This window comes from Microtus pennsylvanicus, chromosome 8 (assembly GCF_037038515.1).
Source record: "Microtus pennsylvanicus isolate mMicPen1 chromosome 8, mMicPen1.hap1, whole genome shotgun sequence".
In the NCBI taxonomy this organism is placed as follows: Eukaryota; Metazoa; Chordata; class Mammalia; order Rodentia; family Cricetidae; genus Microtus; species Microtus pennsylvanicus.
In genome coordinates this window covers 109,911,872-109,938,359 of record NC_134586.1, presented here as the reverse complement: position 1 = coordinate 109,938,359, position 26,488 = coordinate 109,911,872, and the positions used below count along the sequence as shown (strand labels likewise).

Sequence of the window (26,488 nt, the reverse complement as noted above, 5' to 3'; positions counted from 1 at the left end):
TGCTGATGACAATGGAAGTCAGAAGCACTGGGTCCTGTGGAGGTGAAGTTTGAAGGAAGCTGTGTGAGTCACCTGACCAGAGGAACCAAACTCGGATCCTTTACAAAAACAGAACATGCTCTTAAGCATGGAGGCATTTTTTAAGTTCTCATTACCTGCATCATAAGTGTAATATATGTTACATGATTGTGAATGAAAACGCAACTCTTTTCATTTTGTGTTAGAAATTCATTGATCTAATAAGTGCTTTTATGTATACAATGATCAGTGATTGTCATGCTAAACCTTAATTGTGTGGTAGTACATGCCTGTAATAAATACCCGCACTTAGGACGTTTGGAGAAGAATCCTCCATTTAACATATCTTCTAGATTTGTCTAGAGACGAAATTAAGAATGTAATGAATGGTAATAAAAGAGACACTACTAGAACATTTGCCTGGTGCGACAGCTACCAAACCCTCAACCAAACTTCCCTAAGGTAGAAGCCAAGTCCTCCCTTAGGCACAAGAATGGAATACAGGATGTCTAACATCGTCTCCAGGCCTAGGTAGATACTGCAGATGCCCACGAAGCTCAATGAGAGCCCCTGGGATGCACTGTAGGTAAGTTGAGGAGAACAATGGCAGCTTTCTGCTTTCTACCTCCAAAGGCTGGAAGCTATGGCAAAACAAACAAAAAACTACTTTGAACCTGGACCATTTTCTCTATTGCTTTTTTACTTTTTGTTTTCTTTCTTTCAATCTTCACCATTGTTTGCCTTATCTTTCAGGGGAAAAATAGATCACTTTTATGTTGTAGTGGGTTAAAAATGTCATAACTTCCATAAGTATGCACACTTGACACATCTCAAGATCCCATAGATGTATCAGATGTATTTACACACATGCATATTTGACTGTGTATGTTTGTGCACCGGTATCTGTTAATTGCTCAGAAACATTTACCAAAGCTCATAGCCCCATACTGCTTGGCAAGTCCACTTTAAAGGTGGGAAAGGTTTCTTGGCAGAAGACATGGGACTAAGTCTGAGAGCCTGAGTTCAGTCTCCAGACCACAAGTGAGAACAGGAGGGAACTCATTCTGGCAAGTTGTCCTCTGACCTCCATAAATTCACTGTCACATGCATGAGCTTCACACACACACACACACACACACACACACACACACACACACACACACACACAATTAAAATGTAATAAAAAATTTAAAAAGAGAAATTCCATTTTCAAACATCACGAAGATTTCATTTTCATAAATACAAGTTTTGGGCTGTTAGTTTCTTTTTCTTCATCAGACGAATCTTCATTAACTCAGTGCTTCATAGAACCTTGGTTCTCCGTCTCCAGCAGCAAGGAGCAACATTCTGCATCTACAGAATGGAGCAGGCGAGACCCTGCTAGAATCCCTGTTGATTCTGTCCCCTCTTATTTTACAAAAGGACTTGTAATGCTGTCTAAAAAGCCTCAGTGTTGTTTCTGTGGCCAAGGTGGAGAGGAACAAAGACTATAATCCACAGTATTTGATTACAGGAAATTAATTTCCCCTCAAAAGCCTGCTGCAGCAACTCTGTCAGCTCCAGGCAAACCAAAGGCAGCACTTGCTCTTTAAAAACAGTCATCTTTGCTAAAATGTGCTGATTAGCTCAGCTGCGAACTTTCCCTAAATGACAAGTTTCTGTGTGTGCCTTTGGCACAGCGTTCTTTTATCAGGGTGTCTCAAGAGATGAAAAGGCAATTGTGTTTGAATGTTACCTAAATCATTTTTTTCCTGCACCTGATGATGGAATGCTGAAAAACATTTTCACAATAACCTAACTTTTTCCAAAGGAAATGAGGGGATAATGAGCTAAAATCCTAATCATTTAGCTTATGAAATTACAACTTGGGGGTTCTAATGTAATTTAAACTCACTGTGGTACAATGCATTCATGTGTGTATACACAATTAGGAACAAGTGTTAGATATTTTAATACTAGAAAATTAGTCTCATTTTTTCTTGACTATATTTGATAGGTTTTAAACAGCTGTGCAGATAGAGCTCAGAATGGATATGTGCTCACTCTAGAAGAAGATCACAAAGACAAACGCCAACTCGGAACTTTTTGTGTAAGTGGTTGAGAGGAGTCACCTATTTAAGACACGTGCTTTCCTATTCTGCAACACCAGCCAAAAATGCTTAAGTCACATGACAGCCAAAAATACCTCTGCCTAACCCACTTGAAGAGACTCTAAATATCATACTTTTAAAATAACATGAAACATTCTCCAGAAAATTAAAATCAAAACCCAATGAGGAAACATCTTATCATCCCCCTGACATTAACATTTTAACAGCCACTAATAAAAGTACTGCTATATATCTGCTTAGACTGTACAGCTGTTTTTATGTCTGCTTGATTAAACAATTACATCTATTTATGTTTCAAATCCGAAGGATAAAGATTATTTCCTTTAACATTTGTTATAATGTAAAGGTATTTAAATTAATGAGACATCTCTCCCCAGATAACTTTAAATATATATATGAATTAACAATATGGTCACTGATGCTTTTCTGACACTTACTGAAAAAATTTCTGAGTACATTTCATATTCATTTGAATGTAGAAAATTTATAATTTATAGTAAGGCTAAATATCCTCTTACATAGTGAATTCCAAAAATACACGAAGTAGAAGGGCAGCCATATTTTAATTACTTGTGACAAACAGTGTAAGAAAGGAATTTTATCAGAGAAATGTATAATTAATCCATATATTTCATGACTTGGAGAATTTTGCATTTTTCATGTTTTATAACATAAAATATGAAATTTCTAATAATTCTAATTGTAGAACACATTTTTTCTGAGCCACTGGAAAAGCTTTTAAGTAAACTGGAATTCAATTGCATCCATTCTCCTTTTCTTTGTTTCAGAATGTGACAGAAATACTTTTAAAAGAACAAATGACAAAGAATAGTGGAGGAAGAATAACATACAAGTGAGCTTTTAGTCTAGAATGGCCAAAAACTGGCTCTGGTGGGAAAACAAATACAGACTGCTAAGCCAGTTCATCACAGTGAGTCTTGGGGCACAGGAGGTCTGTGTCATTGGTAAACTCCAGGGGACTCATGGGAATTTCCTAAAGCAGCCCCAAAATAGAATCAATGAGGAATGATTAGAAATGAAAATATTTTAACCTTGAGTGGCCATATATATTTCATTTCAAGGCTAGGGTCAGCAAAGGGGCAGGGATGAGCAGGTGAATCTCCTAAGTATTTAAGCCACTTATCTTGACTAATAAAAAAAATCATGAACAACATGGATGTAAGAAAACACAATACCAATACATTATTATATTGCCCAAATTTCCCCATGCACTTGCCACTTTTTTCACTTTATAGAAACAACATGTAGAATCATGTCATTACCTCACAAAATCAGCTGGAGCTGAGTGAAAAAGGCTGTGTCTACACATGAGAACAGAGTAATGCCCATTTTCATTGTAACACAAAGGCATTGGACTTTGGTTGGCAATTTACTCTAAATGATTCCGAGGCTACTAATGGCACTGGCAAGAATGGCAAGTGTTTTAACCAGGGTCGGGAGCTTATAGTCATTTCTTCTCTCTGGTATTCACTTCCCATACTTAGTCAAAGCTGTGAAAAAAGCTGATAGCCACCTTAAAGGACAAAGAGAAGGTGGGTTTAAATTCTGTTCTCCTTCATTCCTCCCCTTCACTTCTTTCTTCCTTTCTCCTCTCTCCTCTCTGCCACACCAACTCCAGTGTCGTCTGTGTGACATGACATATGTCATTATACCGGACGGGAGCTACATGTCCTATGGGACTAGGCTTCCTGGAGGTCAATGGCAGACAGCCCGGTATTAGCCACTGCTGAGGCATAGATGGGTTTCTCGAGTAGCTGGCTATGCGGAATATGAGCTTCGCACAATTTCTTTCATAATAATGATAGTCTTTATATATACAAGACAAGGATCATTCTCTTCAGAAACAGCTCTGGGATAAGGAAGCACAGATGTATAAGACTACAGCAGAACCTTTGTCATACACAAGGTGTATGATGAGCAAGGGAATAGATGGGTTAATGTTGATGGACAAAGACTTATATTATACTTTGAACTTTATGGATAGGCTTGCTAGATCCCAACCCCCATGGTGTCTGCTGCATAAGAAGGTACTAAAAAGTATATTTCAACAGGTGCAGAGAACTGATTAGGTATATTTGGTCACTAGATGAAATAAAGGGTTAGGAAGAGGAAGGGCCATGATAGCGATAATGAGACAGAAACTTTCTATTCATAAGATGAAGCCATTTGTCTGAGGTTTACGTTCTCAAGGACAAGATTTCCTCTTCTAAGGATGCTTAATGTCTAACACCCGTTCCTGATAATGTACTTTTCTTAAATATCGCTGATGTGACTGAAAGAAGCTTTAATACTGTGCCAACCAATGATACATGACCTTCTGATTTGTTCTTTGTTTGAATACTATGTAATGAAAATACTATGTAAGTAAAATCGCAGCAGATTCCAACACTCTCTTGTGTGTTGTGTCTGTCTGTCATTTGCCAAACTTGTGCCTTCCTGTTACCAAGACCCTGCTTCTCCCACGGTCTGAGTGGCTCCCCTGAGCCGGTCCGTGGCAACTCTCTCCTCCTCTCCCTTCTCCCCTCTCTCTATTGTCCCCCATTAGGCCAATATCTAGAAATTTTTGACATGGTCTGTTTTGTCTAGCAGATTGATGAAGAATCTTGGATGCTAGATCCATGAACCTTCACAAGTCTTTCATAGTCTAATTAATATTGTGGCAACTTTGATGAGCGTATACCTTCCAATGTTAGGAGGGCTAACATTTTTCTCTACCAAATTGTCAGCCAAGTCAGAGGATGAGTCACTGTACCAATAAAAAATCTCAGTGATGTATTCCAGTGTTTTGTCATGTCAAAAGAATATCAGTATCTGCCAATCTGCATAAGAAAATTTTAAATTAATTTTTTAAAAATTGGAATTTATATGCCAGGCAGTGGTGGCACATGCCTTTAATTCCAGCACTCGGGAGGCAAGGCAGGTGGATCTCTGTGAGTTCAAGGCCAGTCTGGTGTATAAGAGCTAGTTCCAGGATAGGCTCCAAAGCTACAGAGAAGCCCTGTCTCTAAACCACTCTTCTCCAAAAAAAAAAAGAAGGAGAAGAAGAAGAAGAAGAAGAAGAAGAAGAAGAAGAAGAAGAAGAAGAAGAAGAAGAAGAAGAAGAAGAAGAAGAAGAAGAAGAAGAAGAAGAACCAAACAAAACAAAACAACTGGAATTATCTTTGAATTTGCTGGTATGTCTGGGGAATACTTCCTCACTTGGGAAATGAAGCTGGTGAAATTATTAAGCAAGGTGCTAAGCAAGGGCAGAATTGATTGCCAAATTGCCGAGTTAAAAGCACAATGTAAAATATTCTTAATTGTCTAAAATGTTTAAATGTAAAGGAATCATTCACCAGAATGTTCTTTGTGTTTTACATTCACAGTTTAACATTTGACTTTCTAAACTTATTTACAGGTAAAATTATATGCTTTCTGAAGCAAATGATATTGATTTATATTCTCAAAAACATTCTATCCTGGCATGGTGGTTTACATTTCGAATTGCTGCACTTTGGAAGCCAACGGTCTCTATAGATTTATGCCCAGCCTGGTCTACATTGCAAGTTCCAGGCCAGCAAGAGCTATATAGTGTAAATAAACAAATAAAAATGGAACCAACCACCTCAATTTATTCTTCTGTAGATGGCAAGAGAACATAACATGAGCGTCTCATTAAGGCATGGATCTTTTCCAGAGGCTGCAGGGTCCCTTGCATGTCTATGCCTAGTTACACTTTAGAATACAAAAGTTGAAAGCATGAAATTCACAATTGTTTTGCAAGCTTATTCTGTTATAAACATTTTAAAAGACAGAGTTTTGAAAGCAAATGAATGTTCCAGAATTGTTAGGTTATAATGGGAAATGTTTGACATCTTGGTTACTCTTTACAGCAATCAAAATTGCTCTCTCTCTTCTTCCTTCTTTTTTCCTTTTTTTTCTTTTTTTCTGTCTAAATTCCTTTCATTCCTTTTTGTTTTTGAGGCAATTTCAAGTTCCCCAAATTTTCCTCAAAATATATACTTGTCGCCAAAGCTAACACTGAATATTTGTTCTTCCTACATCCACATCTTATAGGCTGGGATAATCCATATGCATAACACATTTGATCTGATGAGTTGCTAAACATTGAATCTGGGGCTTCATATATGCCAAGCAAGCACTCAACCAAGTCACATTTTAACTCGTAAATATTGTTATTGAAAAATAAAATAATGGTGGTAAGCTTAGAGTTTAGGAGTACATATACTGCTCTTTTGGAAGACCTGAGTTCAGTTGCGGTCACCTAGGTTAGGTGTGTTACAACAACCTGTAACTACAGCTCCTGGGGACTTAACACCCTCTCTGGTCTCCATGAGCATATCACTCACTTGTATGTACTACATACAATTAAAAACAAAATATAAATATAAAATAATAAACATGGAAAAAGAAGCTTCTTCAATGAGGGCAAAAATCTGTGATAATTTATATGAATGAGGAAAAGTATTCAGAAGGCAACTGGATACTTCATCACTATATATATGTATGACATTCTCAAAGAATAGATTGAAACAAAATAAAACTGGAAACCCTGAAAAGTTCAACGGTAGTGTATAAGTCGTTTATCCATGAGGTCTTGGGTTCGTCCACAACAACTGCAGAATTAATAAAATAAAATAATAAAATAACTGACCTTTATTTATTCTTTAAAAAATTTTAAACATCTAGATGAGAAATGCTATTTAAGGTTGCAATCCATAAAGCCTAGACTGAGGGTTTCTTTGATCGTGGACAGGGACACTTTATAGTTCCAATAATAAGTTTGTCAAGGCAGTGGCATGCCATCACCTGCTCTCTTTATCACTCAACCTGCCAATTCTATGAAACCACTTTGCACACTTGAATGAGCAGTTCCTCCACTGTAATCTTATTATATTTATGTTGTTTTCAAAATTCTCTTTCAGGGTAAGATTGTAGTTTCCAGGTAGTTTCCCAGGCTGGTTTTATTTCCCAATATACAGTACTAATGTGTAGCTTCGTCACCAAGCATGACCCTGTCACATCTAGGATGAAGCATAAGCAGTGCCACACAAAGATGGCCATGAAAATTCAGCGTTTGAGATTTACGGAAGATAGCTATAAGGAATTTCCCAGTCTTAAGAAATAATGATAAATAGTAAAACATACCAATGCCAAAAAATAGAATGCGAGCTATATATTTCAGAAGTGGAAGGACACATATAGATCCATAAAACACCAGACTGTTCTACATTTATCAAGCTGTTAACCAGAGTTATTGGGTGGATATATCTCTTCTGATAATCCTGTTAAAAAATGTTGGCAAGATGTATACATTAGATTTTTCTTCAAAGTATTTTTTCACAGTCCTCCTGGTTTTATCATGATCTAACTTAAAGTAATTACATTCAGATTTATATCTCTGCCCCATCTAGAAAAAAACACTTTCCTAAAATAATCTTGCTGCAACAGATCTTCATGCCCTATCTTATATATGGATGTTATTATAATTTGAGGCAAGCCTTGAAAATGGTTTCAGATTTATGGGGAAGGTTTGACTTTTCCCACACCCAGTTTCATTAATACTGTGAAAAGAAAATTGGAACCATAGGCTCCTGGGGTGTTTGCCAATTGAGACTAGTACGTTTTTTTTTTTTCTCTCTCCAATGTCTAACAACAACAAAAAAGCTATTTTTTTTCTCATTTTTGTCCTTTGCTATAACATAGACCAAAATAAGCCGCTATGATGTGATCACTCTGAAGAAGCCATGCTTATACAACACATTTGCAGGATGAAAGGCACAATGATGTTCATGGCGTGTTTGAACTTGAACCTTTGCTGGCGTTTTGTGAAAAATAATAGCCGTTCTGCATTTCAAATCCCTCTTGCTTGCCTGTCTGCCAGCTCTGACTATTCCTTCCCTCTTCTGCATTCCACTCCTGAAGGGCAAACAGGGGTTTGAGAAAGGGAATGCTGCAGGACCTCAATGCTTCCCCAGTGAGATGGAGATCCAGTAAGAGTGGGTAACCAATACAATGCTGGATCTGATTGACTATGGGATATCAGGTACTTTTTTCTCTGCTCCTTCCCTAACTGCCAAAGGCTGTATTTAAAGGAAGGTTCAGGGGCCACCATTCTGAGACCAACAGGATTTTTGTCCTCTCTTGAAACCCAGGTTGTATACACATGAGAATGTTAGATACTGCCCTCAATGTATGATAGTCACCTCGAAGGTAAAGTGCATGCCTCAAGTGGCTTCTCATGAGGAAGAGAGGCCATTGGGAGACTCTATCCTTTATGACTTTTCTTACATTTTAGATGAATATACACAGAAACACACCTTTTCCCTCTTATCTAAGGGAGGCTATGGTATCAAAGCATTTACAGACTGCTATATTGTAAACTATATGCCACTGCATCATCATCTGCACCATCTACTTATAGAATTTTCATGTTAATTTAATACATTTAGTTTTATAGAAACTCAACAGCATCATGGTGTGTACTAAAGAACAAGTGAATCTAGTTTCTCCTAGTCTAGTTTCTCCTGGTCCTTAGTGGTTCACTCACAGCCACCTACTCATATTGGCCATTTATTCATTATTGAGACAGGAACAGCCATAGCATTACTTCTGTTCCCAAATCCCCACATGCAAAAGAAAGTTTAACCTTCCTAATTGTTCATTGGACTGGTTGGGATAGTAGGTAACTAATCATACTTGATGTATCTCCTCGTAGGCTTGATATATGCTAAGGCAAATATATACACGTTGAACATTCTAAGTAACATATAACTGAAAAGCTGGGAGAATTGTGGTGGAAGAAAACCCTAGTACCATGCAGGAGTGGGACAGAAGTTTTTGAGTCATGAGAAGGGGTAACATGTTCCCTTAATCTCAGCACCTGGAAAACGTACAGGCAGCTCTCTGCTGGTTGGAGGCCAGGCAGGTCTCTGCTGTTTGGAGGCCAGCCTGAGCTGTACAGCAAGTTCCACAGCAGACATAATGAGACTCTGTCTCAAAAAGGAAGGAAAAAAAATAAGCCAGGAAACAGACCAAAAAAAAAAAAACCAGCCAGAGGCATCTATAATAAGAAGCAACATTAGGGCTGCAGAGGCCATTCAGTGGTTAGGAGCACAGGCACAGGTGGTACTATTGTGGCTTAGCAAGAGCCTCGAACTCCAGCTTTAGGGGATTCTACATCCTTTATGGCACCTGTGCTCTTGTACTCATACCCAAGCCCCAGACACATGAATACATAATTAAATAAATAGTTCTGAGGTAGCCGCAGCACAGGCAGCATAATTTGGAGGAAGGGAAGAGCTTGCTCTTTTGAGAATGAACTGACTGAGAGGCTGGAGAAGAGTGAGTATGGAAAAGTTAGACACTAACTGAAAGTGGTTATAAAGCTTGTCATATCCATGGTGGACAGTGGAATGAAGCATGTACTCCTTGAGTAACCTGACAGGCACACTGACACGTGAGAGAGAAAGAGAAGACAGTGTGAGAGTGCATGCTTCTAAAGTACAAAGGAACATGCACCGATCGATGAGAAACAAACAAACCATTAGGAGAAGAAGATGACAGGAGCTCAGTGGTGCTGACAATTATTGGACTTTCCCAACTGTTATAGGAAGCAATCCAGGGACATTTATGAAATTTAAAATAAATAAATAGTCTCAGGCATGTATCGCTTGGGGTAGTGCAGACTCCACAGGGTGATGGAATTTTACGGAAATATTACATTTCTGGTAGATTGCATTCCATTTTAGACTAGATTATATGGTCTTTGATGATAGCTTCCTGTGACTCTATTTCTTAGCAATTTCTTTACCTTCCAACTTCTAATGAAGATTGAACACACCTGCTGAGAAGGATGTATGTTTCCAAATGGATTATGGGAAGAAATTGATGAGAGGTGGTCAGGAAGGACTGAGGAAGAAGCAATGCTACCATTATGCAAGTGTGATTCATTTCAAGGTTTTGAGGGAAGCTGTTAAACAAGTGGGCAAAACGTTGACACTAATGTTGTAGATGCCTGTATTATTCTGAGGGGATCTCATTATGTGTGTGTGTGTGTGTGTGTGTGTGAGAGAGAGAGAGAGAGAGAGAGAGAGAGAGAGAGAGAGAGAGAGAGAGAGAGAGAGAGTGCGTACCTGCGCATGTGTGAAAATATGTATGCATACATGGATGAGACACAGGCTTAGAATAACCTAACTCACTACATAGTTCAGACTGTCCTTGAAGTCATAATCCTTCTGCTTCAACCTCCTTAGTACTGGGATTACAAGGACTGAATGCTTTTGAGTAAGACCTATTTTTAAGAATTGCAAGATGGCTCATTGGGTAACTGCCAACTGTGTAAGAATGATAAACGAAGTTTAATCCCTAGAAGCCATGAACTGAATTAAAGAGAAAGAAAGAATTGAGTCCCCACAAGGCTGTCCTTTGACCTCCATATGTGTGCTGTGGCATGCACACAACAACACATACTTTTATGCACACATGCACACAAATTCAATATTAGTAAATAAAGCTTTTTAGGAAGTAATATTTTTATCTCTACAAATTCATAACCTACATTTTCCATACTACCTAACAAGAAGAAGAAAACTGGAAGAATTGGGATCAATATGCATTAGTGCAAACATCGACTGTCTTTTCTATACTCTCTAATAACACATTGCTAACTTAGTCTCAGTGTCTGAAGTCACTCGGTTATTCAAAGTCTGCCAAGTTAGCAGTGTTCATTTCATCATTTGGGGTCCTCATTGACTGCTACAGCAAGTAACAGTAATTCACAGGGCTATGAATAAAGAGCTGATAGCTAACCATGAGTCCTGTTTACCAATTCAGCAGAGCAGTTGTGGAAGTTTTGAGTTCTTCTCAGTCCTGTTGCTGCTTGGATGAAAGCTCTAAAGCAGACCCTCCCCCAAATAAACTCCTTCAACTGCTGGGCAGGAAAAGAGTCACACAAACAGCAGTGGAGCACATCAGTTTCCAAGCCCAGCAGCCTTGATTGCCATCAAAATGGGTTACATTTCAAAAGCAAAGTAAGGGGGCCTGTGTATTGAGACATAGAAGATAGTCTTTCTTACTAAGTTCTTCTTTGCTTCTTCATAACAAAGTAGTTTCTCTACCTATGACACCCAGAAAGGCATGGATCAGGAAAACATTGTGAGTCTCACACAACACCAAGGGATCATCCCAAGGCCTGGAGTCAGGAGTGTGTGCAGAACCTGGTTATACGTAGATGGGGCAACACGATTCCAGCTAGAGCATGAGGCACTGTGCATGCCAGCACACATGCATGGACAAGAGTATCATGACCTCTCTGTGCATGCAAGCACACACGCATGGATGCGGGTATTGTGACCTCTCTCAGAGCCCTGACCAAAGCTGATAGCTGACTTTTTGTTTCACACAATGGAAAACTCCTTGGACTATTTCCCCAAATGTCAGATATGCTTTATATAAATAGGTAATGTGAGCAAAAGCCTCTGAACTTCTTCTCAAACAGTATTCTTAGTAGATATTTCTGATGCTACGTAATTATTAACTGATGCTCAGTGCAGATCCAATCATGATTGATTCATTGTAAAATCCAAATTTATTTTCTTATTTTACTAAGCAAACAACTATTGCCTTTCCTAGTTATTGCTAACGAGGCTCTCTGCTGTGTTCTATGTAAGTATTATCGGATTTATTCCCCACAAGCCATAGCTCTGCGGCTATGGGTATTAAAGGGAAAGAAACAGTTTCAAAAAGCTTAGGTAATTTAGATTTCCTGAGCCTAAATCTGTGATCATTACACTTTCTTCTGTTTAATGCGTCTACACTCATGATTGCAGAGTAATCTGTTGTCATTTTCTACTTGAGCACTGCGTTACCTGTAACAGCACAGAACAGCAGGCACCTGCCCTAAGTGGCTGTGTGTTTTCATCTCTCCCAGTCACATTCCTCTTCACCTCTTGCAATCTAGCTATCGTTTGCCGCTGCAATTCTGCATCTCTACCAAATCGCCCATATACAATGCAGAGTGAGCAAGATAATACTGGATTAAGCATTAATTTCTAATAAAGCAGCTGTGAGCAGCTCATTGCCCTTGTCTAACACTTCTCAGAATATGATGGTGACACTTGAATTTTATGTCACCAAGGGTCATTTTGAGGTTCAGAGCAGGCAGGATAGCCATTGATCAGCTGCTGTGAGATGACAAAAGGTCTTGATACAAGCATGATGACCTAATTATTTTCTCCATGTCTAAATTACAAAAGCAATTGATCCAGTAGCTGTCGCAACAATTAGACAATCTGTAGTATAGACCATCTTCCATGGCTCATTTGGCTGAAGCAGGGATGACCAGAAACATTGTCTCTGAGGGGGCAGTTGTGTTTGAACACTTCCTTTTCAAGAAGAGAGGCCTTGTAAAGTCAGGTGACAAAAACGGTCGGTCATCTATATCATAGCCATGTTGTTTGGACCATTAACTGTGCCAAAGCTCGTGGAGAGTTTCTGTTTATCTGAGAACCTCCTGTCTTTAATGGATCAGTACTCTCTGTCTGCTATTGTTGGAGTGGATTATGTTTCTCCATCTTCCCAATTTCTATTATGATAGTTTATGTTTTTAGGTATCATGAAAACAATCATCTAAGACTATTCTTTGGTAGTAGCTGATGTGCTTTATGCTCTTAGAACTCTTTCGATTAGGCTTTAGAGTTTCTTTTATAAACTTACACTTTTTCCCCTCCTCTGAAATTCTACTATGTGATCTGGGTGAAATCTAGGCAGGAGTTGCTGTTGTGACTGTGTTCTGAGTCTCAGGTGCCCCACATCCTGCCAGGGTGTCAGCAGAGCATCCTTCGAAGCCCCAGACTTTCTGAGTAGTGAGGTAGAGAGCTGGTCTCCTGTTTTAGAATGAGGTGCATTCACCTTGGGGGAGCATCTTTATATATCCCGGTAATGAGCTAATGTAGTCTCAGATTTCTCTGTCTACTGCTGGACTTCAGAAGCACTTTCCAGAAACCAGATGCTAAAGTGCCAGCTGCTAATGTTTCCTTTAGGTTGGGGCAGTGGATATGTTCCTGCTGAATTTATGATTTACGCCTTCTTTCTAGGACTAATAATAGATATTTTTCTATCAAGGTTTATGTGTAGTAGGCTATACTGAGTCCTCCACAGTCTTGGTCTTACTGTTATCAGCATGATAATGTTATTATATTTAATAATATATTTTATAGGTGCTAGAAGTCATGTGCACAGGTTCAATGACCTGATTTTGATTGCACATAAGAGGGATGAAATTGGGTTTGAACTCAGATACCCAGACTTCCCAAGTTCACTCAATAAAGCAAAAGGTTTTAGTATTTCCAGATGTAATCATTTCATATTTGTCATTCTTCTTTTAAAGGAAAAAACAAAAAGTTTATTATTATTTTTGAATGTGTTTGATTGTTGTACTACTATCTTTAACACATTTTTTTTAACTTGGACAATTTATTAAGGCCTTTCTTGTTTTGTTACCACTTCTAGGCTGAGGCTTGTGTGATTGTGTGATTGAGTGATTGAGTGTGGTTGAGTGAGGATCTAATGATTTTCGTTGAGACTTTTTTCTCTCTTTTGACAATGGCTCATGTAACACTTGTTGGCTTGACTTTGTTATGTAATTGAGGTTGATCTTGACTGTCAGATTCCCTTGCCTCTACCTCCTGAGTGCTAGGGTCATTGATGTGAACTACCATAGCATGATAGCACATCTTTGCACTGTTAGGAGTTGAACCCAGGGCCTCATGCTAAGTAAGTACTCTGTCAACTGAGCTATATTTTCAACCCTAGATAAAACATTTTAATAGAGTCCATTTTCTCTAATATGAAAATGATTGTGCCCTTTCTCTTCAGGTGCAATCTGTACAGCAGATTCAGGAATCTTTCTATGGAGCAGAATAAGGCATCTGCTTACAACCGGATACCTCTTATTACTCTTGTATTCATCACAGTTACTCATTAAACTCTAAGTACATGTCTGAAACTTACCAGGGCAATGTGTGTTATCAACCTCACAATAATGCTCTTCATCTCATTCACTCATACAGATTGAGAAAGTGGGCATTAAAAATACCGAACAACCTTCACCAAGGTAGGAAGGGGATGCATGTCAACAGAGCTCTGCTTGCTTCCAAAGTCTGGATCATAGCTTGTCCTCATGACTAAAACATCCCGTTTCATATAACAAACTTTGAAAATGCTGTTTAAGTACTTAATACAATATAGCCAAAATCCATCTGTGTCATTATAGTAAAATACAAAATCCAAACATTACAGAAAGATTAATAAAGGTTCATGTTGGGGACTAAGAGAACAAACAAAAGACCTTTTTGAATGTTGTTTACCCCCTGCCCCAACCCCTGGTCTCCCAGTGTTAGTGCAGCTATCATCTACCCTGAAGACTGAAATCTGTTTCCTGGTGGAAAACATGTCACTGTCTCTTCCCTTAAGAATTCATCCAGTTGGGTAGGGCTATGCCTAGCCATGGGACCATCCACTGCCATATTGCCTGCCACGATAAAGAAATGGGAGGAATATTTGTCTTTCAAATGAGATTATATACTTTTCCTTCCCAGAATTCCATTTCTGTCCTCAGATCAGCCACTGTTTGGTTGGAGGCTTCACCCCAGCCCCTGGCATCCATTCTAAAATGTTTGAGTGGAACTTTTCATTCCAAGCCCCTTTCCCTGGGAGTTGCCGAAGTCCAGACTCCACCTCCGAGAAAGTCTGCCAATTGGTAACCCCTCCCCAGGGAGACTCAAGACCCCTTCCACAGGATACTTAAACTGCCCCTCCAGAGCCCCAACCTGTGGTCGGCCTGGTTCTCATTTCCCCTCTCTGTGTTTTCTAGGAGGGCCACCCGGGAGCACCGGCATCCATTAAACTTTGGCTTTTTCTAATTTAGTTTGATTTGTTCCGATTTGCATTACTGGATATAGGGCAGAAAAAACTTCACAGCCACCTCTGGAGCTGCTGTTGTGTGGGGTGATTTAAGCTTACTGGCTTTTCTTAAGCCCCCTTCTTTTCTGACTCCTTCAGATGTTGGCAGAACTTACATGGTTTTGCATGGTACTTTTGGTATTTGGGAGTTTCTCTCCTTTTCTCTGAAGCTCCACCAACTACTCCAAGTCCTTGTGGCTGCCGGAAATTCAGTTTCTTCTTCCTCATCTCTATCTCCCTCTTTCAGGAACCTTGCCTGTCCTTGGCTTCTTTTTTCAACTCTAATAAAATTATCCCTGAGGGTGGTTCTTCTACTAACGTGACTGAGAACCTGAGAGGGGACTCTTAATTTCTCTGGTAACATGTCTATCCCAAATTGGTGCTGCCAAAGCCGAACAATTTAACTGAAGTTAAACAGACAGGCTTTCTCATGCCCTCCAGCTTTCTAACATTGCTTTTCATGGAACACTTGTAATTCTAAATACTTTTTTGCTGGTTGCTTGATATGTAAATATTTTTAAAGCTTCTCTCCAGTTTTAAGCCCCCTCTCTTTAACTGAAAGACTGAGAACCATCCCTTTGTAATGTAAGCATCAAGGCAGATAATGTCCTCATTCTCTAGTTTTCTCCTGGGAAGGGAGGAGCCAGCCCCATGCTTTTAGGCTTTAACCTGGCTGAGGAGAAGCTTCCTCTGGTTGAAGAATTTGATCCAAAACAGTCATCCTTTTTTTTTAAAAAAAAAATCTCTTCTCTTAAAAACTCTGCATAAATTTTCATTCCAGCTGGTAAGTTTAGAAAAGTAAGGATGCTAAAAGGTGGGGATGTAGCTCAGGGGTAGAGTAGTTGCCAACATAAGAGGGCAGCAGTCTGATCCCCAAACCAGGGAAGGAAGAGGGAGAGTAGGAAAAGCAGGAGGACTGGAGGGAAAAAAGGAGGGAAAGGGAAGGAGATTAAGAACGACATACATGCCTTTCCTCTTTTATGACCATATTCTATAAACCTTATCCTAGTATTCTAGAGAATTAAATTTATATATGACACAAAACCCAAGAAAGTCAAGCAAGCAAACCAACAATAAAGTCCCAAGCCAGAATACTGTATGCTGACAGCATTCATCGAACCTCAGCCACATACCTGCAAGGTGACCCGGCCTCCATGCAGACCAAGCCCTGGGGAACTGAGGAGATGCTCTTCCCCAAAATGGAACATTCATTATGTTATCTTTCTGACTGTAGCTCTGAATCCTCCATTTTAACAGCATTGTGTTGGCTATTAGACTCACTTTTGAATAATTACATAATAAATAACCCAAATTTAAATGAGGAACAAAATTATCTTCTAATCAGTCTCAAAAATATAGTCTAATAAGTGATATATTCCTTTAAATGATTGAGATTACTTATTTAATGAAAAGATGAAGCTTGTTCAATATACATATTTTTATTCCTAATGGTTAATGGGATCCGTTCAATAGAAATCCTTTGATCTTTTCTCAAAATAGCACACTGGAAAGCCACTCAAAATTGCATAGTAATTGTAGCAAATTTTCTCTAATGAATAGTAATACATGTGAAGGACCTTTTGCCATCAAATTTAAATTTATTCCAGCAAATTATTTAAATGAACGTCTTAAAAGCTAATTCTATATTTGTGAGGTTCCTAAATTTTAGAGGAACAATCTACATTTCAAGAAACCAAAAACCCACTTTCTCTCAAGTAGAATTGTGAGAGTTGCAGTATTACTCCAGTAACCATTTCTGTGACAGTTTCATTAAAATGAGAAATAGAATAATGTTTGTAAGGACTAAAAGCAATGATAAGCGTAGGATCTATCTTCACTAAATCTAAAAGATATTTGTTATCTGTCATTACTTATATACCTGAGCCCTGAAGCATGAAACGTAACTGATGTCCAAGAAAAGTATGTTTACAATGTCTGGGCCGACAACAGCAAACTTCCATTGCCTCAAACAAACCAGAAACCAGAAGAGATCTCTCTCTCTCTCTCTCTTTCTCTCTCTTACACACACACACACACACACACACACACACACACAGAGAGAGAGAGAGAGAGAGAGAGAGAGAGAGAGAGAGAGAGAGAGAGAGAGAGAGAGAGAGGAAGACTAATCTTGTTATTCAAGGGGCTTTTCTTTTTTTCTGGTGCAACAATGGTTTACTTAGTCAAAAAGTCTTCCACTTAATCAGCTATTCATCCTTAAATACAAAGAGATTTGACATGCTATCCTCACCATTGTGAGATATAAGAGGATTTTCTAACTACATTGAAGGAGGGAGGAAGCTAACTTTTTTTTCTTTTTTGTGAGGGAGGATAAATTGGATTTATTCACCAGGAAACTTCCACACCAAAAATAAAAGGTCATTATTTTCATTGAATGTCTTAACTATCAGCATGGAAATCACACTTTCCCAATTTCTTCAAGGGTATGCAGAGAGTTCTGTTCAAGACAGGGCACATCAGAGAGATGGATGGGTACCATCTGAGAATGTGGGTGAGTGCAGTGTTGACTCTCCCTCAGTTTACTAAGCGAATGCAGAATAAACGGTGTCAGAGAAACCTGGTTCACAAATGCTTAGTTTGTAAAAGAGACACGGGAATATGTATACTTACATACCTATAGTATAATAAAAATAGTAATTACAGGGACCACTCAAAAACATATATTAGAACAAGCCACATACTTCCCGCTCATTATCCGGCCTTTCCAAAAAGCACATCTTGACTAAGGGAAAAGCACAGTAGGTGCAAGTGATTTTCTGCTTGTTTGTTTCAAAGGTCACCCATCTGTCAATGTTCATGCATCATAAAAAGGGCAGTTTTGGACAGTGAGGGCCTATGACCAGTGTGGGGGTGATGCTCCTAACTTTGGAGATGGGATTCAGTTAGCTCTCCTGCATCGCTTGCGGTATTCTAAAACCTCACTGTACCAGTGTGGAGCTATCATCCAATTCTGAACAGGACAGTGTGGCTAGAATCAACTGTAATTGAGTTCCATGTGTTCCCACCCAGGGGGTTGTCCCTGATCTAGCTTCAGCATGCCCTGTTCCCAGCAGGGAGCCTGAGTGGTTTCATCAGTTGCCCATCAATTTTCAGGCAAAAAAAGTAACAGCATTATGTAAAGGGGAAAAAAATAGCTTGGATATTACTTTTATAGAAATGAATTGGAAAAGAAAAGAAAAGCTGCCATTTGTGCTCGAGTTTATTCGAGTTGTTGCAATAATTACCTTAAACATGTTCACTTAAATGCTGGAAATGCCTCTTAAAAAATGGGTGATATTTTAATGTCTGAGATGAAGGACTTGAAAATTAGAAGAAAAAGAATTTTAAAAGGCACAGGATGTAGGGTATCATATAAAATAGGACGAAAAATAGTCCTAGAGACAGGAATCAAGGTATACATTGTGTTTTTTCTCCCAGGATTCGCACAGGAGTGGATTCACATAATGAATTGGTAATATCTGAACAATTATGAAATTAATAACTAAATACACAACTCCCCCTTCATTAGGAGTACTGAGTAGAGTCACATAGCAATTCAAACTTATCCAACACTTAATAAAAGGTATATTGTGCTAGTGTTCAAGTAGAGGCTTGTTTTTCATGTTTGTTTTTTTCAGTATCTTTACAAAGAAAAGCATCTAGATATGAAAGGTTATACAGTTTCAGTGAAAAACTTCTTTTTTGAAGATGTGTATGTGACAAAGGGGTAGTGGTCTGTGTGATTAGAAAACTTTCGTACATAATTATTCAGGTAGAGTAAACTACACAGAAAAAGTGCCTGGTAGCTGATTGTGGACATCTTGAGACACAGCTGTTTTCACTAGTTTAGGGAATTACTGATGGATGTTGGACACAATTGCAGTCTCTAAATTTCTACCTCCACCTGTTAGTATCCAAAGGCCTGGGTTCCCAAAGTTTGAATTGCTTATATGTGAAACAATTTTTACCTAGATATGTCTCACAATAACCAATGTGTAGTGATAGCAAACACAAATTTTACCAATATAACCTTATGTTAAAATTAAGACAATTGGAAAAGAGACATGAGAAAATGATACAATTATCAACAAAAACCTGTAGAAGCAGAATCTCAAAAGGAAACAATATTCAGACAGATTCAAACAAGATCAAGATAATAGACTGCCTTCCTTAAATAATAACTGGAAAGAAGAAAAATTATATAAATTGAAAATTTTAATTAATGCTATTATACAAGTTATATCATCTGGCTAAGGGCAGAATATTACATGAAACATTAAAGAAGAAACGGAAAGGTAATCAGATAGTTGAATGGGAAAGTCTTTCTTAATGTTGAAAACACATTAGAAAAAAAAAGAAAATGCAATATAAAAAGAAAAGCCTTTGATGGAATACTACAGTCAGTAGGACAGGGAAGGCCATGAGAACAGCTGATAGTCAGTGATCTCACATATCCCACAGAATCTGCTTTGAAGTACCTATGTACTCTCACAAGAATTGATGAGCAGAAAAATAAGGAGTAACAGAGGAAACAATGCAAGATAAAAAGTTAAATAAACCAGGCTCGTGCAAGCAAGACCATGCAAGTGGCAGCAAGGGAGATGGTTCCGTTGGGTAAGAAAGTTTGCTGTGCATGCATGAGGATGTCAGGTCAAATCCCTAGCACCCATTCCCAGTACCCATGTTAAAAAGGGGGTTCCAAACACTGGATGTATGATTTACACCTTTAATCTCAGGACTCCCAAGGTAGAGGCAGACTGTGAGTTCTAGAACACCCTGGTCTACACAAGCTCCAGACCAGCCAGGGTTTTATATATATAGTCAGATCCTGCTTCAGAAGAAAATAATAATAAATAAAATTATGAAATGGCCTTGAATACCTGTATCTCAATGTTGGGGGGACAGAGACAAGCAGATCCCAGGAACTCTTAACCAGCCAGGCTAGACTATATGTACTGCAAGTTCCAGGTTCGATGTGAGACTTTGTCTCAATGGAATAAGGCAGAGAATGACAAAGCATGGAGCTCTAGCTTCCACGGGCACACACACACACACACACACACACACACACACACACACACACACACACACAATGGTTTTTATTGAATAGAATCAGTAGTTCTGCAACTTGTATTTGGGACAGCAGACAGTGTATTAGAAAAGCATATAAATTTACATACTTATATAAATCAGTGCTCCTTGGAGGGATGCATTTTTACAGGTTCCTGCTTCACCCTGACATTTTATGATATGCTACACAATGGCGAGTTAGGAGTAGAAAGGCACCCCAGGTTCTTTAGATAATCATTAAATTCATGAAGAAGAGAGGACAGCAAGACAATCTGCTATGTGCTTCTTGTTGTTTTAGACATTTAACATACAGCACATGTCAGGTGAATTAAAGAAAGAAGAAGAGCTGGAGGATGGCACAGTGTTGAAGAATAATATGTACCGCTCTTGCGAAGGACCCAAATTTAATACATGGCATCCACACAATAAGCTTCAGGGGCATCTGATGTCTCTGGTGTCTCTGGACACTTGCACTTCCGTTCACAAATTCACAATCAGAAACACACACATGCACATTTTTTTAAATTAAACACAAAGAAGGGAAAAATGAAAGGTTATCATCCTCTTTCCAGCACTCCATCTTTTTTTTCTCTTTGTGTTCCTAAATCTACTGTACCCACAAAAATCAGAGACCATAGAGTAGTTGCTAGGGATTGTTTAATAGGACCTGTAAGCAGTGCTAGAGTACTTGGAGCATTTTGCTCAAGAAGAAGACAAAGTGACAATTTTAAGTGCAATTAAAGTCCTCACACTGGATTTACTTGGTACTTAAGGCAAGGGCTCTGTCTAAAGAGGATGATCACCAGTACTAGATAGAAGAGGGATGCAGCCCGAGGAAAATCAGCAAATGCTACCATTAGTCAGCACTTAGGCAGCTCTCATTACCACTGAAATAATGTGTAAAAGCTGAGGAAGTCAGCCATCTTCAAAATGATGAAAACAAAAATCAAACTCTTACAAACACACAAAATTCAGTTTGTTATTGGAGTAATGGAAGATTCAGAGGTGAGATAAATGACAATTGTGATTATGATGATGATGACCTGCACTGTTTAATCAGCATAGAACAGTGAAAAATCATTAAAATAATGGCAGGTTCTTGGTTTTGCAGCCCAGTAGTACAACCATGAGAAACTGATAGAGATCAAGGAATTAGAATTGAGTAAATAGTCACCAGAGATGAAAGAGTTACATGTGTCGGACTATTTTGGGGCCTAAAGTCCTATGGGAGGTGACTTGCTGAGAAGGAGGGTTGAAGCAGCCCAGACAATCTCCAGAAACAGCTCCAGCTGAGAAAGGACTGGGTCACACCCCCCTTTACTGGCAGCTACTCCTGTGTACTTGCATATGGTAGTGACCACAATGTAAGTGGTGCTCAAAAGGAGGTACAGCCTATGCATCCCTAAACATTTTATATTTAAAAATTAGAGTGGACTAACTTTCAAATGGTATATATGTCTTTACAAAAATACAAACTATTTATTTTATTGAGACAAGTTTTCCTGGAGTTCTAGGTAAGATCTATGAAGGTTATGAGCTAGCAGACAGTGGGCAGATTACAACTCCTGCAGTCATTTCATTAACACACACTAGGAGTTCGTAAGAGAACCACTGGCCATGCATCTAGCGTTGTAAATATTTGGTGGGGAGCACAGACTGTGATTCAGTCCATTTTAGGGTCCACTGTCTCCATTTAACAGCACAAGGGCTGCATAGAAACAAAGGTACATTATCCTCACCCCATGAGATGCAAACACGTTTCTAAGAAAAACTAGGCTTCACCTGTGAGTAAAACACAGCTTGGGCTTTAGGGAAACACAGCAAGGTTCAAAGCTTTCTCTGTTAAACCCATCAAGGGTTGCTCCTGCTGTTTTGCTATCATTAAAATGTGCCAACTTCCAAAATTTAAAAATATATCTCTTAAGATAGCTTTCTAGCAGACTGACTTATGCGAATGTTTTTTAGTTCAAAGGCCAAATTATTTTTCAAAATTCACTTAACAATTTTAGCTTTCCTGTTGTATGACAAATGACCATAGGGAAAGTTCATTCTAAACAACATAAAAAAAAATGCCCGTGGGAACTGCTGGAAGCTGAACAGTAAATAGCCCATTTGTGCAACTCCCCTTTCTCCTGTTTTTTCAAAAGTATCTCTTCTTAGTTGTTTGGGTTTTCAACAATTTTTAAAGTGAGGAAATTTATGCAACTAAAAAGTAAAAGAGCTATTGGATAAAATTTTGTTTGGCATTGTTTGGTTGGTTTATAATTTTGAGACAGAGTCTCTTACAGTCCAGTCTGGACTTCACCTCGCTATGCAGCACAGGATAGCTTTGAAATCCTCATTCACCTGCCTTTGTCTTCCAAATTACCAGTAAATGCCTCCCCATGTCCAACTAAAAACTCATTGAAGAGTAGACCCTTTTACAATGCGGTAGCCCAAGGTAGGGCTCGATATACAAGAGCGCTTCTCTTCTAAGGAATATAACATGCAACAAAGGAAGACAAAAAAGTAAGAAAAAAAATTGACTAACCTAACCCACCTGAGCTCGGCTCACAGGGGTCAATATCCTCATCATCACTGGGACACTCTGCTGAGGCCACAAGGATATCATCTGATGTCTGCAAAGGAATCACAGTAGGCAGGTTAATTTAAAGTGTTATAAGAGATCGTCTCTGTCTCATTTACAAGTGCAACACAGTTGTGTTTACATTACAGGCTGAGAAGCTAAATTCATTATTTTCCTTCCCCAAGACATGAGACACAGAGCTTACACTCATGAACACGTTTCAGACCTCTCATGGAAATATCTCCATATACAACAGGTCTTAATTACAACTTACTGACATGTGGACACGGAAATTGTGATCTGTAACTAGTAGACATCTGACGATCCAGCTACAATGAGACACTACATATGGGAGCATGCAGATGTTTAAAATATCCTGGCAGAAACAGACAATTTGAGACTGATTATAGCCCTGGGGAGCTACAATGTATGCACCAGTAGGCTTTATGCGTACTTGTGCTTGACTTCTTGAAGCAGAACAGCCATAGTGCTTGATACATTTGTGAACAGGTAGTTCAATAAATCATTGAGATGTTGGTTGTCATCATTGGGAAACACAGATTAGATAGAAAATTACATGTATTTTTAGATGCAAACTGAAGCAAATATAGTTCATTTAAGATATCTTTAAAATTTTATACTCAAATATTATTTTTACAATGTTCCGGCAGTAGATGCTATTTTCTCATTGTGCTTTCCATCATCAAGGTTTCATAGTAAATAAACATGTGTGCAGAATTGGCTGGGAAACGGTGATCATTTCCTCTGTGACATTATAGTTGCTTCGCTGCACTTACAGCCAAAAAAGATAACTGTCGCTGTAATAAAAACCAGAGTGTGTAAATCCTAGCAGTTAGGAACATAATCAACACACTGGCAAGCATCAAAGGTTGCTCTTTACTGCCACTTACGTGCAGTAATAAACTCAGAGGAGTTACTGCATGGAATTTGTGAAGGTTTACATCAGATTGGGCTGATGCTAAGATAAAACAGATCAAATCCATGGGCAAATCACATTTGCAGAATGTTCAGGAGATTTCGGCGACTCAGAAGATGCTTGAGAGCAAACCGATGTCGTCAGTTAACGGGAACTGGACTAACACGGCATGAGCTAAAGTCATTAGGAGTCACAGTATTGTCAGAGATAAAGATTTAAAATCAATTTTAAGAAAACTGGAGACAAGGAGGGAGGGATTTCAATGCCTAATAAGGTTTAAAAATCTTTCAAACCCAGAGTCTTTTGTCCATAAAGCAGATTCTTTTCCCTTGTTGATTTTTTGCAATATACCTTGAAATCAAAACAAGTCTTTAAGCAGCATGTGGGCATGGGTTCATTTTGTTGTGCTCTTAATTCTTAAGAGTTTCTGGATTAATGCACTCCCCACCCCCATGTTATTTTAAAGAAAGAATTTCAAAATACCAGATTTATGGAAGCATAGTTGTTCACAGAGAAAGGCATCAGGCAGTGGTGTGAACAGCATTTTTATCTTTCATTGACATGAATTTCACCAAAGACCCGTTGGGCTTTTAGCACAATTTCATCTTGCCGAATAGCACCCATATGGGTGATATGGTATCGTGAGATTGAATTAGGCATCCTTCTGTGCAATCAATCCACTATATCGCAGAGTAGAGAGTGGGCTTTTTCCTAGGGCCAACATTTAGCAGGAAGCTCTCATCCTTACTCAGAATGGGAATTCTTTCAATATAATCAAAATTAAATTAATAATCGCAGTTACAAGAGAAGTTTACATTTTCATGAGGAATGTTAAATGTATCCATGCAACCAATAACTGTCTCTATTGCAATGCTTTTGATAAGGGGAGGAAGAAATGAACATATTCTTTAGGTCAGTTGTTCTCATCCCAACAGTGATATTGCTTCTCATCTCCTCCTGCATCTGGAGGGACATTTGGTGATATCTGGAGATATAGAGGTTGTTACTGCTGGGATATTGATGCCAGGCTGTTACAATGGGTATCTATTCATTAGAGACTTGGGGTGCTGTGAAATGGTCTAACATACACTTTATGACTCATTCAGCAAGAATTATCAAAAGTGCTAAAATTAGGGAACCCTGATATTAAAATATAATCATTGACTATGCTTTATTTTTCTTATCAGAAAAAAATGAGTGTAATATACATTGATTTTAAGAAACAAACCAACACATGGGAAGCACTTATAATATGATTCCATTGTGTTAATAAAATTTTCAACATTATCAACACAATTTTAATAGTTCATAAGGATGGAACTGTTTTAATTAAATCACTTTGAACTATATTTATAAGTAGTATAGTTTCAAATTTTTAAGGAAAAGTTATACATACAAATTATTTGCAAATGGGAGATTCATGTTAGCAATTATATTAAAATTTGAGAGTTATGTTCGGTAATATTTAAGCTTCTGTCTTTATAGTCTCAGTTCAAATCGTTACTTAAGCAAACAAGTATAAATGAGGAGGATTGCTTATGAAAATGACTTCATGACTACCTACGTAGAGGTCGTTAGACACTGTTCTATGCAGGCTAGTTGCTTAGGTAATTTAGGTAATGCAAATCAATCTACTTAAAGCTATTTTCTTTAGGGATAATTCCATTTTTTTAAAGAGAAAATGTTGTAATTGTCTTAGTGTCACTTTTCATAAAATACTCTATGTGCAATACAAAGTCATAAAATAGTATCTCGTGTAGCTCCCTTACAGTAAAACAAATCACCAGACAAGTATGCCTCCTTTATAAAAATAGATTTTAGGTTTCAATGTACTTTACTGCTATAGTGCATGTATATTCCTGATTGTTTATATACAAATACATATATAATATATACATATCATTAAAAACTAAAAGCAGGTGATCCTTTGGTGAGTGGAATTCTTGAATTAATAGATTCTTCTACTGAAATCTCCATGGTATGAAAAATCAGGAAGCAGCTCAAGGAAGGAGAGAAAAACCCCTCAAATTTCATTCAGGAGGTGTATTTAAACAAACAGTTTTCTAGCCAAAGTGGTGTAATTGAAATTTAGTTCACTGTGCTTTGAGCTACCTCTCCGTAACTAACTTACTGATGAGAGTGTGGTATTAAAAACCTCAGATCTGTCACATTAATCAATTGGGTTCTTTAGTAGTCTTTTGCTTGATGTTTATAACCTTTTTCAGAGAGTCAACCCACTGTAAGAGCCAGAAGAGCCATCTAGCGAAAGTCTTAGCTAATGCAGCAGTAGCGGTCCATTTAGATAAATGCCCTAACTGTGCATTTAACCACTCACAGGTCAAAGAGTCATGCTCATGCTCCCTCATAGCGAGATGGCTGTGCCTGGGCATGGCAAACTTCTATTGCTATTTCAAAAGTCCACAAAAATTAGGCCTCCATACCTTTAGTTAGAGCAACATGGAAAGAATGTGAGAAATAATCAAAACGTAATCTATCAAGTTCTGCACCTGAACACATATGTATAGGACTAGGGGGAAATGTAGTCAGGAGCCACAAGCCCAGTTTAGCTAAAAGTTAAGGGTACCAGGGGAGACTACTTGATGGTTTACAAGCTATAATGACACTGACTGTCCTTTTCACAAGGAGTTTTCCCTCACCCCATCATGTGCAGTTTATATGCTACTTGCCCCCCCAAAAGAAAACTCATACAGCTCAAATGCATTTATGGTTAAAAAGCTAGATGGTGAGTGAATGAGCAGATTTTGCATCCCTACTAAGAAGAACAATATTTCTAGATGTCATTTT

General features: G+C 38.4%; 1 protein-coding gene across 50 annotated transcripts in view; it reads right to left on the bottom strand.

Annotated features, from left to right (window-relative positions):
• Positions 1-26,488, bottom strand: part of Nrxn1 (neurexin 1) — a 1,109,587-nt gene that overhangs the window by 3,846 nt on the left and 1,079,253 nt on the right. For 26 of the 50 annotated variants that reach the window (XM_075984298.1, XM_075984304.1, XM_075984325.1 and 23 more), the window contains one exon: positions 22,711-22,798. In XM_075984298.1, coding sequence (XP_075840413.1) covers positions 22,711-22,798 — 88 coding nt within the window. The remainder of the gene's footprint in view (positions 1-22,710; positions 22,799-26,488) is intronic. The other 24 variants (XM_075984300.1, XM_075984307.1, XM_075984329.1 and 21 more) reach the window with 1 other exon arrangement.